General features: G+C 36.1%; 1 protein-coding gene across 2 annotated transcripts; it reads left to right on the top strand.

Moving 5' to 3' along the window:
• Positions 1-3,487: 3,487 nt before the first annotated feature.
• On the top strand, positions 3,488-19,004 carry LOC133614359 (estrogen-related receptor gamma-like). Of its 2 annotated transcripts, XM_061972246.2 has the most exons (9): positions 3,512-3,588; positions 3,659-4,019; positions 12,013-12,166; positions 12,241-12,370; positions 12,533-12,649; positions 15,106-15,216; positions 15,281-15,433; positions 15,514-15,786; positions 18,004-19,004. In XM_061972246.2, exons 2-9 carry the CDS (start codon positions 3,850-3,852, stop codon positions 18,243-18,245), a joined length of 1,350 nt encoding a protein of 449 aa, XP_061828230.1. In that variant the 5' UTR covers positions 3,512-3,588; positions 3,659-3,849; the 3' UTR covers positions 18,246-19,004. The 2 variants fall into 2 exon arrangements, with proteins under 2 accessions (XP_061828231.1, XP_061828230.1); XM_061972247.2 differs by having other exon boundaries at positions 3,488-4,019; positions 15,314-15,433.
• The last annotated feature ends 1,101 nt before the right edge of the window (positions 19,005-20,105 follow it).

Genomic DNA, 20,105 nt, shown 5'->3' with positions numbered 1-20,105 from the left:
AGGTCACATACCAAGTTATATGACTCTGAGGTGTACGAGGGCAGAATTAGTTATATGTCAAGTTCCAAGTTATATTATGGCTAAACGAATGCAAAATTAGCTTTTAAATGTTTTTTTTTTTAAATTGCATTTTAATGTTAGCATGCTAACGCTAACATGTTAGGTCACGTACCCATGTTATGACTTTGAGGTGTATGGTGACAAAATTGGCTAAAAAAAAAAAGTTAGCATGCTAGCAGTTAGCATACGTCACGTACCAAGTTATGACTAAGGTGTGTGGCGGAAAAATTAGCTGAATAAGTTAGCCTGTTAATGTTAGCATATTTCAAGTTCCAAGTTATACGACTCGAGTATAAATTAGCACCCAAAAAAAAGTTAGCATGCTAATGCTACTATGCTTTCCAACGTCCACACAATACAAATAGACAGTTTAAGATTTAGATGGAAAAAGTGGAATAATTAATTCCTGTAATAAGTGTAGAATAATTCATCTATCTGTAACAATAAGCTTGTTGACCCAAACTAATCCTACCTGCTTCTGTAACTTTAATGCCTTCTGTTTATGTGCAGACAAAGATTACACACACACACACACACACACACACACGTAATGAGATTAAACAGGTCCACTCAGTAGCAACACTGAACCTGTGAGCAAGCGGAATATCAGCTTACACACACTGCATCCTATTTAATCATTTATATTATTATAAATATGACTAATAATACTTATAATTAAAGCTGCAAGCAGCATTGGTCGGGCCCGCGTATTTGGCAGGTGCTAGTCCTAACTGTCCCAATACTTTTGTCCAGTGATAGTCCTAAGTGTCCCAATACTTTTGTCTACTTTTAGTCTGAAGTGTCCCAAGACTTTTGTCTAGTGTACCTACCTTGTCTGCATTGTGTGGGCACGTTGGTGCTTCCTGCTTTTAAGCAGCCATCTTAAAAAAACAGCAGCGCAGCGGGTCTTTGAAGGGTCATAAAATCCAAACCGGAGCAGTTAGAGAAAAAAAAGCGCTTCTGTCATTGTAATCACAAGGGTTCAATCTCTCTCCTGTGTTAGTTTGAAGGCGAAACGACAAACGCGCTCAGAGGAGTTCGTTTTTGAAGGAAGGTGACCGGTTTTTACAAAAAAATTGTTTTGAAGGGGGAATAGCAAACTTCCTGTTGATTTTTGCTGGGGGTTGTCAATTTATGAGAAATTTATGAGACCTACATAGAGGTTTTTGTTTCATGTCTCTCCGACCTTCCCAGTGGGAGTTACAGGCAGTTTTGTCATTTTTTTCTTCCGAGGAGCAGTTTTTTTTTTTTGCGTTTTATTAAAAAATTGCAGTAGAGCGCAATTTTGAGATTTGGGGTTAGGTTTCTTTTTTAGATCGCAATGTTTGCCAGTCCTGATGTGTGCGTTCAGTTTGGTGAGTTTTGAAGCATGTTAAGTGGGTCAAATTACAGCTCAAAGAGGCAAAAGTGACTGTTTTTAGTACTTTTTTGTCTTGAAGGGGGAATTGCCAACTTCCTGTTGATTTTTGCCCGAGGATATACAATTATGAAAATTAGGTATAAGTCAGACCTACATAGAAGTTTTTGTTTCATGTCTCTCCGACCTTCCTAGTGGGAGATATAGGCAGTCTAGTTTTTTTTTTCCTAGGGGGCGCTAGAGCGCAATTTTGAGTTTTGGGGTTTGTTTTTTTTTATTAAAAGACAATTTTCGCAGGTCCTGATGTGTGGGTCAAATATGGTGAGTTCTGAAGCATGTTAAGTGGGTCAAATTACAGCTCAAAGAGGCGGTCGGCATAATAATAATAAAGAATAATAAAACCGTACAAATTCAATAGGTCCTTATGTCCCATTGCATAAGGACTCCCTTTGGGAGTCCTTATACAATGGGCCATGCGGGCCTTAATTATGTCCCATTGCATAAGGACTCCCTTTGGGAGTCCTTATACAATGGGCCATGCGGGCCTTAATAAAACCTTACAAATTCAATAGGTCCTTATGTCCCATTGCATAAGGACTCCCTTTGGGAGTCCTTATACAATGGGCCATGCGGGCCTTAATTATGTCCCATTGCATAAGGACTCCCTTTGGGAGTCCTTATACAATGGGCCATGCGGGCCTTAATAAAACCTTACAAATTCAATAGGTCCTTATGTCCCATTGCATAAGGACTCCCTTTGGGAGTCCTTATACAATGGGCCATGCGGGCCTTAATTATGTCCCATTGCATAAGGACTCCCTTTGGGAGTCCTTATACAATGGGCCATGCGGGCCTTAATAAAACCTTACAAATTCAATAGGTCCTTATGTCCCATTGCATAAGGACTCCCTTTGGGAGTCCTTATACAATGGGCCATGCGGGCCTTAATTATGTCCCATTGCATAAGGACTCCCTTTGGGAGTCCTTATACAATGGGCCATGCGGGCCTTAATAAAACCGTTGTTGTAAATGTGATGTTTTATGTATTTGTTTACTGTTTTTAATGTAACCTTGCTGCTGCCCTCTTGGCCAGGTCTCCCTTGGAAAAGAGATCTTTGATCTCAATGGGATTTTACCTGGTTAAATAAAGGCTAATAAATATATAAATAAAACCTTACAAATTCAATAGGTCCTTATGTCCCATTGCATAAGGACTCCCAAAAGGGAGTCCTTATACAATGGGCCATGCGGGCCCTAATAATATAAAAATTGCATAAGGACTCCCAAAGGGCCATGCGGGCCTTAATAAAACCTTACAAATTCAATAGGTCCTTATGTCCCATTGCATAAAGACTCCCTTTGGGAGTCCTTATACAATGGGCCATGCGGGCCTTAATTATGTCCCATTGCATAAGGACTCCCTTTGGGAGTCCTTATACAATGGGCCATGCGGGCCTTAATAAAACCTTACAAATTCAATAGGTCCTTATGTCCCATTGCATAAGGGCTCCCTTTGGGAGTCCTTATACAATGGGCCATGCGGGCCTTAATTATGTCCCATTGCATAAGGACTCCCTTTGGGAGTCCTTATACAATGGGCCATGCGGGCCTTAATAAAACCTTACAAATTCAATAGGTCCTTATGTCCCATTGCATAAGGACTCCCTTTGGGAGTCCTTATACAATGGGCCATGCGGGCCCTAATAATATAAAAATTATTAGTAACATTTATATTATAAAATAATATTTATAAATATTAAAATAGGCTACACCCTCCGCAACCCCGAAAGGGACAAGCGGTAGAAAATGGATGGAATATTCATATTATAAAAATTCTATAAGTATTTGTAGTATCATAAATATTATGAATAATATATTTGATGTTTATGTCATTATAATGTAAAGTTGTATAGTCATTGTTATTAATTAAATGCTTTTCATTGCGCTCCGAAGACAGTGACTCCCTATCGCCCCTAGTGGTGTGTTTCTGTTGGTGCACAAGAGTGTGTGGTGGTTCTGTCCGGTCCAGACACTTCTTAAGGGACAGTAAGTGAGAGTGTAGAGACCCTGACCCGCACTGACCTGGATCCCTGCAGGCAGCTGAGCTGCAGAGAATCCGGGTGGACTCAGAGCCGCCGTGACCCTGATTTGCACCCACCCGGAACCGTCAGGTCCACTTTGTACGACTCTTTGACGGCGCCGAGGCGGTTCTGTCCTTTGAGCTGCATTTTGTCCCCGCAGCGTTAGATTCCCCGCCGTGTTTACAACGTTGTGATGTTTCATAACCGCGCAGACGGCCTACATCTGTCACTGTCCAAATCAATAGAGATGATTGAAGAACCGTCCCATCGCCTGATTGGCTGAGCCGCCTGGCCCGGCCCCGCCCCCTCCCCGCCGCCACAGGAGGCAGATAAAATACGAGACAAGTTCAGATGAGTTCTCATCCTTCCTTTTGTCATCTTGACTGTTCCAACATTGAATTGTTGCTACTGCACCTGAACGCACCGTCTCTCTACTTTTACACGTCAGGTTCTGAAGTGGACTGGATCTGGACCAGGATGGATGTGGAGGATCTGGACTATCACTCGGCCAGCACAGAGCGGTGAGACTCGGCAAGATGATTCATTACGAAACATTACAAACAAATGATTGGCGAATATAAAAGTTATTTTGGGCACCTTTAATTTAGAGCAGGATTTTTTTTACTCTTATCCAAAATGAAGAAATAAATTTTTTTTTACATCAATAACATATCTGTGATGTTGACAGACGTCTCACTCTGATAAAATAATACATTATTTGCAGAACAAAACAGTGATGTCGACTGAGTTGTCTCACTCTGATCAAAAAAGTAAAGATATTTCAATAAGAAAACAGTGACGTTGATTGTGATGTCTCGCTCGGATCCAGAATTTTTTTTATTTTTTTTAAATCAATAACGAAACAGTAACGTTGACTGAGATGTCTCACTCTCATCCTAAAAGAAAAACTATTTTTTTTATATCAATAACATAACAGTGATGTTGACTGAGATGTCTCACTCTGACCTAAAAGGGAAAGATATTCCAATAACAAAACAGTGACGTTGATTGTGATGTCTCGCTCGGATCCAGAAATATATATATATTTTTTTAAATCAATAACGAAACAGTAACGTTGACTGAGATGTCTCACTCTCATCCTAAAAGAAAAACTATGTTTTATTATATCAATAACATAACAGTGATGTTGACTGAGATGTCTCACTCTCATCCTAAAAGAAAAACTATTTTTTTTATATCAATAACATAACAGTGATGTTGACTGAGATGTCTCACTCTGACCTAAAAGGGAAAGATATTCCAATAACAAAACAGTGACGTTGATTGTGATGTCTCGCTCGGATCCAGAAATATATATATATTTTTTTAAATCAATAACAAAACAGTAACGTTGACTGAGATGTCTCACTCTCATCCTAAAATAAAAACTATTTTTTATTAAATCAATAACATAACAGTGATGTTGACTGAGATGTCTCACTCTGACCTAAAAGAAAAACTATTTTTTATTAAATCAATAACATAACAGTGATGTTGACTGAGATGTCTCACTCTGACCTAAAAGGGAAAGATATTCCAATAACAAAACAGTGACGTTGATTGTGATGTCTCGCTCGGATCCAGAAATATATATATATTTTAAAAAATCAATAACGAAACAGTAACGTTGACTGAGATGTCTCACTCTCATCCTAAAATAAAAACTATTTTTATTATATCAATAACATAACAGTGATGTTGACTGAGATGTCTCACTCTGACCTAAAAGAAAAACTATTTTTTATTAAATCAGTAACATAACAGTGATGTTGACTAAGATGTCTCACTCTCATCCTAAAAGAAAAACTATTTTCTTTATATCAATAACATAACAGTGATGTTGACTGAGATGTCTCACTCTGACCTAAAAGGGAAAGATATTCCAATAACAAAACAGTGACGTTGATTGTGATGTCTCGCTCGGATCCAGAAATATATATATATTTTTTTAAATCAATAACGAAACAGTAACGTTGACTGAGATGTCTCACTCTCATCCTAAAATAAAAACTATTTTTTATTAAATCAATAACATAACAGTGATGTTGACTGAGATGTCTCACTCTGACCTAAAAGAAAAACTATTTTTTATTAAATCAATAACATAACAGTGATGTTGACTGAGATGTCTCACTCTGACCTAAAAGGGAAAGATATTCCAATAACAAAACAGTGACGTTGATTGTGATGTCTCGCTCGGATCCAGAAATATATATATATTTTAAAAAATCAATAACGAAACAGTAACGTTGACTGAGATGTCTCACTCTCATCCTAAAATAAAAACTATTTTTATTATATCAATAACATAACAGTGATGTTGACTGAGATGTCTCACTCTGACCTAAAAGAAAAACTATTTTTTATTAAATCAGTAACATAACAGTGATGTTGACTAAGATGTCTCACTCTCATCCTAAAAGAAAAACTATTTTGTATTATATCAATAACATAACAGTGATGTTGACTGAGATGTCTCACTCTCATCCTAAAAGAAAAACTATGTTTTATTATATCAATAACATAACAGTGATGTTGACTGAGATGTCTCATTCTGACCTAAAAGGGAAAGATATTCCAATAACAAAACAGTGACGTTGATTGTGATGTCTCGCTCGGATCCAGAAATATATATATATATTTTTTTAATCAATAACGAAACAGTAACGTTGACTGAGATGTCTCACTCTGACCTAAAAGAAAAACTATTTTTTATTAAATCAATAACATAACAGTGATGTTGACTGAGATGTCTCACTCTGACCTAAAAGGGAAAGATATTCCAATAACAAAACAGTGACGTTGATTGTGATGTCTCGCTCGGATCCAGAAATATATATATATTTTTTTAAATCAATAACGAAACAGTAACGTTGACTGAGATGTCTCACTCTCATCCTAAAATAAAAACTATTTTTATTATATCAATAACATAACAGTGATGTTGACTGAGATGTCTCACTCTGACCTAAAAGAAAAACTATTTTTTATTAAATCAATAACATAACAGTGATGTTGACTAAGATGTCTCACTCTCATCCTAAAAGAAAAACTATTTTGTATTATATCAATAACATAACAGTGATGTTGACTGAGATGTCTCACTCTCATCCTAAAAGAAAAACTATTTTTTTTATATCAATAACATAACAGTGATGTTGACTGAGATGTCTCACTCTGACCTAAAAGGGAAAGATATTCCAATAACAAAACAGTGACGTTGATTGTGATGTCTCGCTCGGATCCAGAAATATATATATTTTTTTTTAAATCAATAACGAAACAGTAACGTTGACTGAGATGTCTCACTCTCATCCTAAAATAAAAACTATTTTTTATTATATCAACATAACAGTGATGTTGACTGAGAAGTCTCACTCTGACCTAAAAGAAAAACTATTTTTTATTAAATCAATAACATAACAGTGATGTTGACTGAGATGTCTCACTCTGACCTAAAAGAAAAACTATTTTTTATTAAATCAATAACATAACAGTGATGTTGACTGAGATGTCTCACTCTGACCTAAAAGGGAAAGATATTCCAATAACAAAACAGTGACGTTGATTGTGATGTCTCGCTCGGATCCAGAAATATATATATATTTTTTTAAATCAATAACGAAACAGTAACGTTGACTGAGATGTCTCACTCTCATCCTAAAATAAAAACTATTTTTATTATATCAATAACATAACAGTGATGTTGACTGAGATGTCTCACTCTGACCTAAAAGAAAAACTATTTTTTATTAAATCAATAACATAACAGTGATGTTGACTAAGATGTCTCACTCTCATCCTAAAAGAAAAACTATTTTTTATTATATCAATAACATAACAGTGATGTTGACTGAGATGTCTCACTCTCATCCTAAAAGAAAAACTATGTTTTATTATATCAATAACATAACAGTGATGTTGACTGAGATGTCTCACTCTGACCTAAAAGGGAAAGATATTCCAATAACAAAACAGTGACGTTGATTGTGATGTCTCGCTCGGATCCAGAAATATATATATATTTTTTTTTTAATCAATAACGAAACAGTAACGTTGACTGAGATGTCTCACTCTCATCCTAAAAGAAAAACTATTTTTTATTATATCAATAACATAACAGTGATGTTGACTGAGATGTCTCACTCTGACCTAAAAGGGAAAGATATTCCAATAACAAAACAGTGACGTTGACTGAGATGTCTCACTCTGATCCAAAAAGGAAATATATTACTTTAATAACAAAACAGTGATGTTGATGTCTCACTCTGATCCAAAAAGGAAATATATTACTTTAATAACAAAACAGTGATGTTGATCATGATGTCTCACTCTGATCAAAAAAGGAACAACATTTCCATAACAGTGATGTTGACTGAGATGTCTCACTCTGATCCCAAAAGACAAAATATTATTTCAATAACATAACAGCGATGCAGACTGAGATGTCTCACTCTGATCAAAAAAGTAAAGATATTTCAATAACAAAACAAAGACGTTGATTGTGATGTCTCGCTCGGATCCAGAAATATATATATATTTTTAAAATCAATAACGAAACAGTAACGTTGACTGAGATGTCTCACTCTCATCCTAAAAGAAAAACTATTTTTTATTAAATCAATAACATAACAGTGATGTTGACTGAGATGTCTCACTCTCATCCTAAAAGAAAAACTATTTTTTTATTATATCAATTACATAACAGTGATGTTGACTGAGATGTCTCACTCTCATCCTAAAAGAAAAACTATTTTTTTATTATATCAATAACATAACAGTGATGTTGACTGAGATGTCTCACTCTGACCTGAAAGGGAAAGATATTCCAATAACAAAACAGTGACGTTGACTGAGATGTCTCACTCTGATCCAAAAAGGAAATATAGTACTTTAATAACAAAACAGTGATGTTGATCATGATGTCTCACTCTGATCAAAAAAGGAACAACATTTCCATAACAGTGATGTTGACTGAGAGGTCTCACTCTGATCCAAAAAGACAAAATATTATTTCAATAACATAACAGCGATGCAGACTGAGATGTCTCACTCTGATCAAAAAAGTAAAGATATTTCAATAACAAAACAGTGACGTTGATTGTGATGTCTCGCTCGGATCCAGAAATATATATATATTTTTAAAATCAATAACGAAACAGTAACGTTGACTGAGATGTCTCACTCTCATCCTAAAAGAAAAACTATTTTTTATTATATCAATAACATAACACTGATGTTGACTGAGATGTCTCACTCTGACCTAAAAGGGAAAGATATTCCAATAACAAAACAGTGACGTTGACTGAGATGTCTCACTCTGATCCAAAAAGGAAATATATTACTTTAATAACAAAACAGTGATGTTGATCATGATGTCGCACTCTGATCAAAAAAGGAAAATATATTACTTAAATAACAAAACAGTGATGTTGATCATGATGTCTCACTCTGATCCAAAAAGGAAATATATTACTTTAATAACAAAACAGTGATGTTGATCATGATGTCTCACTCTGATCAAAAAAGGAACATTTCCATAACAGTGATGTTGACTAAGGTGTCTCACTCTGATCCCAAAAGACAAAATATTATTTCAATAACATAAAAGCAATGCAGACTGAGATGTCTCACTCTGATTCAGAAAGAAAATGTATTACTTCAATAACAAAACAGTGACGTTGACTGAGATGTCTCACTCTGATCAACAAAGGATTACTCTAGTAAAACAGTGATTTTCATCATTGATGTCTCACTCTGATCCAAAAAGGAAAATATATTACTTTAATAACAAAACAGTGATGTTGATCATGATGTCTCACTCTGATCAGAAAAGGAACGATAATTCAATAACAAAACAGTGACGTTGACTGAGATGTCTCACTCTGATCAAAAAAGGAACGACATTTCCATAACAGTGACGTTGACTAAGGTGTCTCACTCTGATCCCAAAAGACAAAATATTATTTCAATAACATAACAGCAAGGCTGAATGAGATGTCTCACTCTGATCAAAAAAGAAAAAATTCTATTTGAACAACAAAACAGTGATGTTGATTGTGATGTCTCACTCTGATCCCAAAAGACAAAATATTATTTCAATAACATAACATTTGACTGAGATATCTCACTCTGATCCACAAAGAAAATACATTACTTTAATAACAAAACGGTGATGTTGACTGAGATGTCTCACTCTGATCCAAAAAGAAAAAGTTCTATTTGAACAACAAAACAGTGATGTTGATTGTGATGTCTCACTCTGATCAACAAAGTATTACTTTAATAACAAAACAGTGATGTTCATCATGATGTCTCACTCTGATCCAAAAAGGAAAATATATTACTTAAATAACAAAACAGTGATGTTGATTGTGATGTCTCACTCTGATCCAAAAAGAAAATATATTATTTGAACAACAAAACGGTGATGTTGATTGAGATGTCTCACTCTGATCCAAAAAGAAAATATATTATTTGAACAACAAAACGGTGATGTTGATTGTGATGTCTCACTCTGATCCAAAAAGAAAATATATTATTTGAACAACAAAACAGTGATGTTGATTGTGATGTCTCACTCTGATCCAAAAAGAAAATATATTATTTGAACAACAAAACAGTGATGTTTCAGATGTCTCACTCTGATCCAAAAAGAAAATATATTATTTGAACAACAAAACAGTGATGTTGATTGTGATGTCTCACTCTGATCCAAAAAGAAAATATATTATTTGAACAACAAAACAGTGATGTCTCACTCTGATCCAAAAAGAAAATATATTATTTGAACAACAAAACGGTGATGTTGATTGTGATGTCTCACTCTGATCCAAAAAGAAAAAATATTATTTGAACAACAAAACGGTGATGTTGATTGTGATGTCTCACTCTGATCCAAAAAGAAAAAATATTATTTGAACAACAAAACGGTGATGTTGATTGTGATGTCTCACTCTGATCCAAAAAGAAAAAATATTATTTGAACAACAAAACGGTGATGTTGATTGTGATGTCTCACTCTGATCCAAAAAGAAAAAATATTATTTGAACAACAAAACGGTGATGTTGATTGTGATGTCTCACTCTGATCCAAAAAGAAAATATATTATTTGAACAACAAAACAGTGATGTTGATTCTGATGTCTCACTCTGATCCAAAAAGAAAATATATTATTTGAACAACAAAACAGTGATGTTGATTGTGATGTCTCACTCTGATCCAAAAAGAAAAAATATTATTTGAACAACAAAACAGTGATGTTGATTGTGATGTCTCACTCTGATCAACAAATGATTACTTTAATAACAAAACAGTGATGTTCATCATGATGTCTCACTCTGATCCCAAAAGACCAAATATTATTTCAATAACATAACATTGACTGAGATGTCTCACTCTGATCCAAAAAGAAAATATATTATTTGAACAACAAAACAGTGATGTTGATTGTGATGTCTCACTCTGATCCAAAAAGAAAATATATTATTTGAACAACAAAACGGTGATGTTGATCATGATGTCTCACTCTGATCAAAAAAGGAACAACATTTCCATAACAGTGATGTTGACTAAGGTGTCTCACTCTGATCCCAAAAGACAAAATATTATTTCAATAACATAAAAGCAATGCAGACTGAGATGTCTCACTCTGATTCAGAAAGAAAATATATTACTTTAATAACAAAACAGTGACATTGACTGAGATGTCTCACTCTGATCAACAAAGGATTACTCTAATAAAACAGTGATTTTCATCATTGATGTCTCACTCTGATCCAAAAAGGAAACTATATTACTTTAATAACAAAACAGTGATGTTGATCATGATGTCTCACTCTGATCAAAAAAGGAACGACATTTCCATAACAGTGATGTTGACTAAGGTGTCTCACTCTGATCCCAAAAGACAAAATATTATTTCAATAACATAACAGCAAGGCTGAATGAGATGTCTCACTCTGATCAAAAAAAAGGTTAATACTTAAACAACAAAACAGTGATGTTCATCATGATGTCTCACTCTGATCCCAAAAGACCAAATATTATTTCAATAACATAACATTGACTGAGATGTCTCACTCTGATCCACAAAGAAAATACAGTACTTTAATAACAAAACGGTGATGTTGACTGAGATGTCTCACTCTGATCCAAAAAGAAAAAATTCTATTTGAACTACAAAACAGTGATGTTGATTGTGATGTCTCACTCTGATCCAAAAAGAAAAAATATTATTTGAATAACAAAACAGTGATGTTGATTGTGATGTCTCACTCTGATCAACAAATGATTACTTTAATAACAAAACAGTGATGTTCATCATGATGTCTCACTCTGATCCACAAAGAAAATACATTACTTTAATAACAAAACGGTGATGTTGACTGAGATGTCTCACTCTGATTCAAAAAGAAAATATATTTCAATAACATAACAGTGAGGCTTACTGAGATGTCTCACTCTGATGTATTTGTGTGTACTGTCACCTTCATCACACTCGTCTTCCTCAGGAGCTTCCTGGACTCCCCCTCCTCATCCTCGTCTTCGCCCCCCCCCACGCAGCTGGGCTCCCCGACAGGGTCCAGCTCCAGCGCAGGAAGTGGCGTCAGCACGCCGTCTGTGGCTTCCTCCTGTTTCTCTGAGTCCCAGCACTTTTCCTGCCAGGTGACAAACTTTCTTTTCAAAACTTTATTTTCCCATCTTTTGAGGTTTGAGCGGGATTGTCTGTTGGCCCGCAGGTGGAGGCGCTCTTCAGAGGACACTTCCCCCAGCGGCTGTGCCTGGTCTGTGGCGACGTGGCGTCGGGATTCCACTACGGCGTGGCGTCCTGCGAGGCCTGCAAGGCCTTCTTCAAGCGCACCGTCCAAGGTGACACGAGTCTCACGTTATTGCGATACAAAACATCTGAACCTTTCATTTCATTGCTAATCTCAGGCTGAACCCCAACATTTGTTATTGATTAGCGTGAGAGCAATAATCACATCTATTGATCAGTCGGTCTAACTTGGAGTCCACCATGTGGTTGCCTAGGCAACATGGAGTACAGCTGTCCCGTGAGCAAGGAGTGTGAGATCAACAAGCGCAGGAGGAAGGCGTGTCAGGCTTGTCGCTTCCACAAGTGTCTGCAGGCCGGCATGATGAAGGAAGGTCAGTGGTGCTTTATTCCAGCTTAGCCTCTATTTATTCCATGTTAACTACTATTTTATTCACTTTTATCTTCTACTTTAATCCATGTTAACTCCTATTTTATTCACTTTCAGCTTCTACTTTCATCCATGTTAACTACTATTTTATTCCATTTCAGCTTCTACTTTAATCCATTTTAACTATTTTATTCCCTTTTATCTTCTACTTTAATCCATGTTAACTACTATTTTATTCCATTTCAGCTTCTGCGTTATTCCATGTGAGCTTAATTTTATTCCACGTTAGCCTCTATTTTAGTACGTTTTATCTTCTACTTTAATCCATGTTAACTACTATTTTATTCCATTTCAGCTCCTGCGATATTCCATGTGAGCTTCATTTTATTCCATGTTAGCCTCTATTTTATTCCATTTATCTTCTACTTTAATCCATGGTAGCTTCTACTTTATTCCCCTTTATCTTATACTTTATTCCATTTCAGCTTCTTCGTTATTCCATGATAGCCTCTATTTTATTCCCTTTTATCTTCCACTTTAATCCATGTTAACTACTATTTTATTCCATTTCAGCTTCTGTGTTATTCCATGTGAGCTTAATTTGATTCCATGTTAGCCTCTATTGTATTCACTTTTATCTTCTACTTTAAATCCATGTTTATTACTACGGTATTTTATTCCATTTCAGCGTCGGCGTTATTCCATGTGAGCTTCATTTTATTCCATGTTAGCCTCTATTTTATTCCCTTTTATCTTCTACTTTAATCCATGGTAGCTTCTACTTCATTCCCCTTGATCTTATACTTTAATCCATGTTAACTATTTTTATTCCATTTCAGCTTCTGCATTATTCCATGTTAGCCTCTGTTTTATTCCCTTTTATTTTCTACTTTAGTCCATGGTAGCTTCTATTTTATTCCCTGTTAACGACTATTTTTTATTCCAGTTCAGTTTCTGTTTTATTCCATGTTAGTGTCTATTTTATCGCATGTTTGCTTCTATTTCAGTCCAGGTTAGCGTACATTTTGTTCCATGATAGCGTTTATTTAATTTAATGTTAGCCTCTTTTATCTTCTACTTTAATCCATGTTAACTACTATTTTATTCCATTTAAGCTTCTGCGTTATTCCATGTGAGCTTCATTTTATTCCATGTTAGCCTCTATTTTATTCCCCTTTATCTTCTACTTTAATCCATGTTAACTACTATTTTATTCCATTTCAGTTTCTGTTTTATTCATGTTAGCTTTTATGTCATTCCACTTTGACTTCAATTTTAGCCTTAATGTTATTGGGTGATGGCTTCCATGTTTGTTTTTATGCTACTTTCTATGTTATTCCACGTTAGCTTTTATGTTATGCCACCTTGGCTTCAATGCCATTTTCTATGTTATTCCATGTTGTCTTCAATGCTAGCTTCTATTATTATTCCACGTCAAAATCAATGCTAGTTTCTATGTTATGCCACATTGGATTCAATGCTCGCTTCTATGTTATTCCACGTTGATTTAAATGCTAGCTTCTATGGTATTCCACGTTGGCTTCAAGGCTAGCTTCTATGTTATTCCACGTTGGCTTTAATGCTAGCTTCTATGGTATTCCACATTGGCTTCAATGCTAGCTTCTATGTTATTCCACGTTGGATTAAAATGCTAGTGTCTGTTATTCCATTTTGGATTCAATGCTAGCTTTTATGTTATTCCACGTTGGATTCAATGCTAGCTTCTATGTTATTCCACGTTGGATTCAATGCTAGTTTCTATGTTATTCCATGTTTGATTAAGTGCTCGCTTTTATGTTATTCCTCGTTGGATTAAATGCTATCTTCCATGTTATTCCACGTTGGATTAAAATGCTAGTGTCTGATATTCCACGTTGGATTCAATGCTAGCTTTTATGTTATTCCACGTTGGTTTCAATGCTAGCTTCTATGCTATTCCATGTTGGCTTCAATGCTCGATCTATGTTATTCCACGTTGGATTAAATGCTAGCTTGTATGTTATTCCACGTTGGATTAAATGCTAGCTTCTATGTTATTCCACGTTGGATTAAAATGCTAGTGTCTGTTATTCCACGTTGGATTCAATGCTAACTTTTATGTTATTCCACGTTGGTTTCAATGCTAGCTTCTATGCTATTCCACGTTGGCTTCAATGCTCGATCTATGTTATTCCACGTTGGATTAAATGCTAGCTTGTATGTTATTCCACGTTGCATTCAATGCAAGCTTGTATGTTATTCCACGTTGGCTTGGATGCAAGCTTGTATGTTATTCCTCGTTGGATTAAATGCTACCTTCTATGTTATTCCACGTTGGATTAAAATGCAAGTGTCTGTTATTCCACGTTGGATTCAATGCTAGCTTTTATGATATTCCACGTTGGCTTCAATGCAAGCTTGTATGTTATTCCACGTTGGCTTGGATGTCCCACTGACATCTAAAAGGTTTGTTCCCTGCAGGCGTTCGCATGGATCGAGTGAGAGGAGGACGACAGAAGTACAAAAGACGAGCGGAGGCGGGAATAACTTCCTATTCCAGAACAGCGCACGGCGCCTGCAGCAGCAGCAGCCGTGAGTGAAATGTTGGTGAAGGCCATTTTGAAGGTCACCTGACTGTGGCCGTTGCGTCGCCTAGGAAACAAGGTCATTTCCCATTTGCTGCTGACAGAGCCCGCCCCTCTGGCTGCCAATCAGGATGAATCGACCAATGACGGCACCCTGCTGACCCTCTGCGACCTCCTCAACCGCCAGCTGCTGGTTCTGATTGGCTGGGCCAAGCAGATCCCAGGTACAGGCGGGCGGGCGGGCACACCTTAGTCATTCATGCCAGCTACTCACATGGACACTTCTGCCGTGTTTACATTCCAGGCTTCTCCGCGCTCTCGTTGGTGGACCAGATGTCACTGCTGCAGAGCGGCTGGATGGAGGCGCTGCTGGTGGGCGTGGCCTGGCGCTCGCAGGGCGCGGCGGGGAAGGAGCTGGTGTTCGCCAAGAACCTTCGCCTGGACCAGAGTCAGTGTCGCCTCGCCGGCCTCAGCGAGCTCTACGACGCCGTACGTCACCTGACCTCACGTTACTGTCTCATGGAGCTCAGCCTCGAGGAGGTGGTCACCCTCAAGGCCATGGCCCTCGCCAACGCAGGTAAGCACACACACACACACACACACACACACACACACACACACACACACACACACACACACACACACACACACACACACACACACACACACACACACACACACACACACTCACACACAAGGCGTCTAAAGTATAAAGCATATTTGTATGTGCTATCTTAATGTAATCAACATTACGTTGCTTTGAGCCGGAAGTATAACCGTCGCATTCGTGCTCAAAATGATTTTTCACAGCTAATTTTTATATTGTGAAAATTAAATAAAAAATGAAATCACTTAAGAACAATTACTATTACCAACACTAAATATATATATATACCAAATATATATATACTGTTATATTTCTATACATTAAATATCAATTATGAATACAGTATGCCTCCCCTTAGCCACACAAATCATACATTTTTAAAACACGTTATATATATTTATATATGTGTATATGTATATATATATATATATTTAGATATCATTTATTTATTTATACATATATACTTTATTTATACATATATATGTATAAAATGTGTATAAATAAAATATACTGTATATATATATATATATATGTATGAATAAAATATTCATGTGTGTGTATATATATACATAGATATACTAGAGAAATAGCGCTATATAAATATAATTCATTTCACTTCACATGTGTATGAATAAAATATACAATTAAATATATTTTTTCTATTTTATTAATTGCAATATGTATTATTATACCTGTATATATTATTTGATTATGATAAAAAATATTTAATTGTAATATTTATTTTTATATATGTGTATATATTTGTTTTTTTAATATGGTAAAAAATATTTAATTGTAATTTTTAAATTTTTATGTGTAATATTAATTCATGATAATCAACACATTGTAATTGTAATTTGAAATGTTTTATACGTAATATATATACATATATATATATATATATGTATATATATATATATATTACGTATAAAACATTTCAAATTCAATGTTATTTGATTTTTGGTGTATATATATAAGTATATATATATATATACACCAAAAATCAAATAACATATTTTTTTCATTGTATTTATTAATTGTAACATATATTATACCTGCATATATTTTTGTATTATGTATGAATAAAATATTCATGTGTGTGTGTATATATATATACATAGATATACTAGAGAAATAGCGCTATATAAATATAATTCACTTCACTTCACATGTGTATGAATAAAATATACAATTAAATATATTTTTTCTATTTTATTAATTGTAATATGTATTATTATACCTGTATATATTATTTGATTATGATAAAAAATATTTAATTGTAATATTTATTTTTATATATGTGTATATATTTGTTTTTTTAATATGGTAAAAAATATTCAATTGTAATTTTTTAATTTTTATGTGTAATATTTAATTCATGATAATCAACACATTGTAATTTGAATTTGAAATGTTTTATACATAATATATATATATATATATATATATATATACACACCAAAAATCAAATAACATATTTTTTTCATTGTATTTATTAATTGTAACATATATTATACCTGCATATATTTTTGTATTATTTTATTATAGTACATATTTAATCGTAGTATATTGTTATAACTGTATATGTTTTATAATATTTAATTGAAAAATATTTTAATACAATTATTTAAAAAATAATGCATTACTTTGTGATGTTATTGAATAATAATATGTAATATTTGGTGTAATTGACAGTTTTTGTATAATCTACAATGTGTACTTTAGGGACAATTAGTATTTTAAGCTACATTGCATTCATGTGAGCATGAATATAAAGAAACATATGCAATATGTGGTTTGCAGTTGTTAGACTTGGGTCGGCGTGGACCTATTGATCCCTGAGGAGTGGTTATTGGTATTGATCAGTGGCTGGCTGGGAGGCCATTGTAGTAATATTGATCAGCAACTCCATGAGTCGTCTTTCTGGGGGCTTTTGGAATAAACAAGGTGGTTGGATGAGACAAGCAGCTGTGTTTGCGATCAATAAGAGACACCCTGGCCGAGGTCTCCTCTCTTTTAAAGTGTCTGCCGCAGGACGTGATGCCCATTAGCGCAGCGCGCGTCAATAGCGCGCACAAAACAAAGCGCCGTCTGATGTGCGAGCGTGCACGCATGGACGCGCATCCACGGGGAACCGTGTCAAACATTATGCATGATTTACTTTTCCAATGTCTCCGCCTCCACCAGACGTGGACCCGGTGGACTGTCCCGACTCGCTGCAGCGCTTCCAGGACGGCCTGCACGAGGCCCTGCAGGAGTACGAGGCGTCCTGCGGGGGGCGCCACCGAGCGGGCCGCCTGCTGATGAGCCTCCCGCTGCTGCGCGAGACGGCCGAGCGGGCCGTGGAGGTTCTGCTGAGGACGCGCCGCCGCGTTCCGCTCCACAGACTGCTGCTGGAGATGCTGGACGCCAACTTGGCTAAGGTCTGAGCGCGTCCTGGCCATCGTCCACGCGACAATGGAAGACAAACATCTCGGGGGCACGCCGCATCACGCCTTGTTTGGCGGATTCATCCGCCATCTCAGAATGGACTACTTAGACCAGGGCTGTCTACTTACAAATGAACCCACGCCGGGGCCATTTTGATAGTTTATTTTCAAAACAAATACCATATTTTTCGGACTATAAGTCGCAGTTTTTTTCATAGGTTGGCCGGGGGTGCGACTTATACTCAGGAGCGACTTATGTGTGAAATGATGAACACATTATAATATTATTTATCTCATTCACGTAAGAGACTAGACGTATAAGATTTCATGGGATTTAGCGATTAGATTGTTTGGTAAACGTATAGCATGTTCTATATGTTATATCAGTGACGTGCGGTGAGGTTGATGGCTGGTGAGGCACTGACTTCATCACAGTCAGATTTACAAACATATGAACCCTAAAGAGTATCTTATTCACCATTTGATTGGCAGCAGTTAACGGGTTATGTTTAAAAGCTCATACCAGCATTCTTCCCTGCTTGGCACTCAGCATCAAGGGTTGGAATTGGGGGTTAAATCACCAAAAATTATTCCCAGGCGCGGCGCCGCTGCTGCCCACTGCTCCCCTCACATCCTAGGGGGTGAACAAGGGGATGGGTCAAATGCAGAGGACACATTTCATTACACCTAGTGTGTGTGTGACAATCATTGGTACTTTAACTTAACTTTAACTTTACACATACAAACTGTAGCACACAAAAAAGCACATTTAATTAAAAAAAACGTTATTATGGTCTTACCTTTACTTAGAAATTAAGTCCATGCGCCGCAACTAAAGCCCTCACTTAAACTTTCCACGTGCAAGATTGAATCTATTTAAAAAAGTGTAACCGAGGGTTTATAAATGTCGCCTATACTGTATGAAACTACAAAATAACAAACACGGAGGCTCCAGTTTACACGAGGACCACTTTATTTACCTTCTTTCAAAAACCTCCGCAACGTGACATCACTTCCGCTCTTAGCGCCTTCAAAATAAGAGCTCAAGGCATATACTGTATAACAGCGCATAACAGGAACTTAACATCACAAAGAGGAAAGCCCATAAAAATAGGTTACAAAAGTTATTTAATAATAAGAAGCCAAAAAGTGCAAAAACAATAATGTTTGTGTTGGAGTAGTTGTGAATTAGATACACCTGCAGTCTGCAGGTGTACCTAATGTTGTGGCCCTGCAGTCATTCACAACTCCTCCAACACGAACATTATTGTTTTTGCACTTTTTGGCTTCTTATGAAATAACTTTTTTAAATAGATTCAATCTTGCACGTGGAAAGTTTAAGTGTGGGCTTTAGTTGATATAACAATTCTACGGCGGGGGTGCAGGAGGCGGGGTTACTGGAGCCTCAGCCAGTGCGTCTTTTGCAGCCGTTTTATGATCGCTCAGCACAATACATACTTTACACACATACAGTTGTTGACAAAACACACTGTACATTATATACCTCAGCTAACTAAACTACGGAAATGTATAATATAGTTCATATAGCAATACAGTCTCACTGCACAGCAGGCCAGCAGTTAGCCGAGTCCGGAATCCATGTTGAGGCACTGAGTGACGTGCCTCAACTGGCTGCAGTTCACCGCACCGTCTCTTCTCAGTATTTGAACGGCAAATGTGAAAATTCAGCGATTTTGAATAAAAATAATCTAAAACTGGTGAAGTTAAATGGAAAATAACTTTATAGTATAATCACTGGATACATATAACAATTAATTTTGATTTATTTATTTTTTTACATTTTTTTCCTTTCCATGATGGCCTCACCTGCCTCTAGTGACTGCACGTCACTGTGTTATA

The sequence above is a fragment of the Nerophis lumbriciformis genome, linkage group LG17, assembly GCF_033978685.3.
Source record: "Nerophis lumbriciformis linkage group LG17, RoL_Nlum_v2.1, whole genome shotgun sequence".
Lineage (NCBI taxonomy): Eukaryota > Metazoa > Chordata > Actinopteri > Syngnathiformes > Syngnathidae > Nerophis > Nerophis lumbriciformis.
This window is presented reverse-complemented; position numbering and strand designations above follow the sequence as displayed.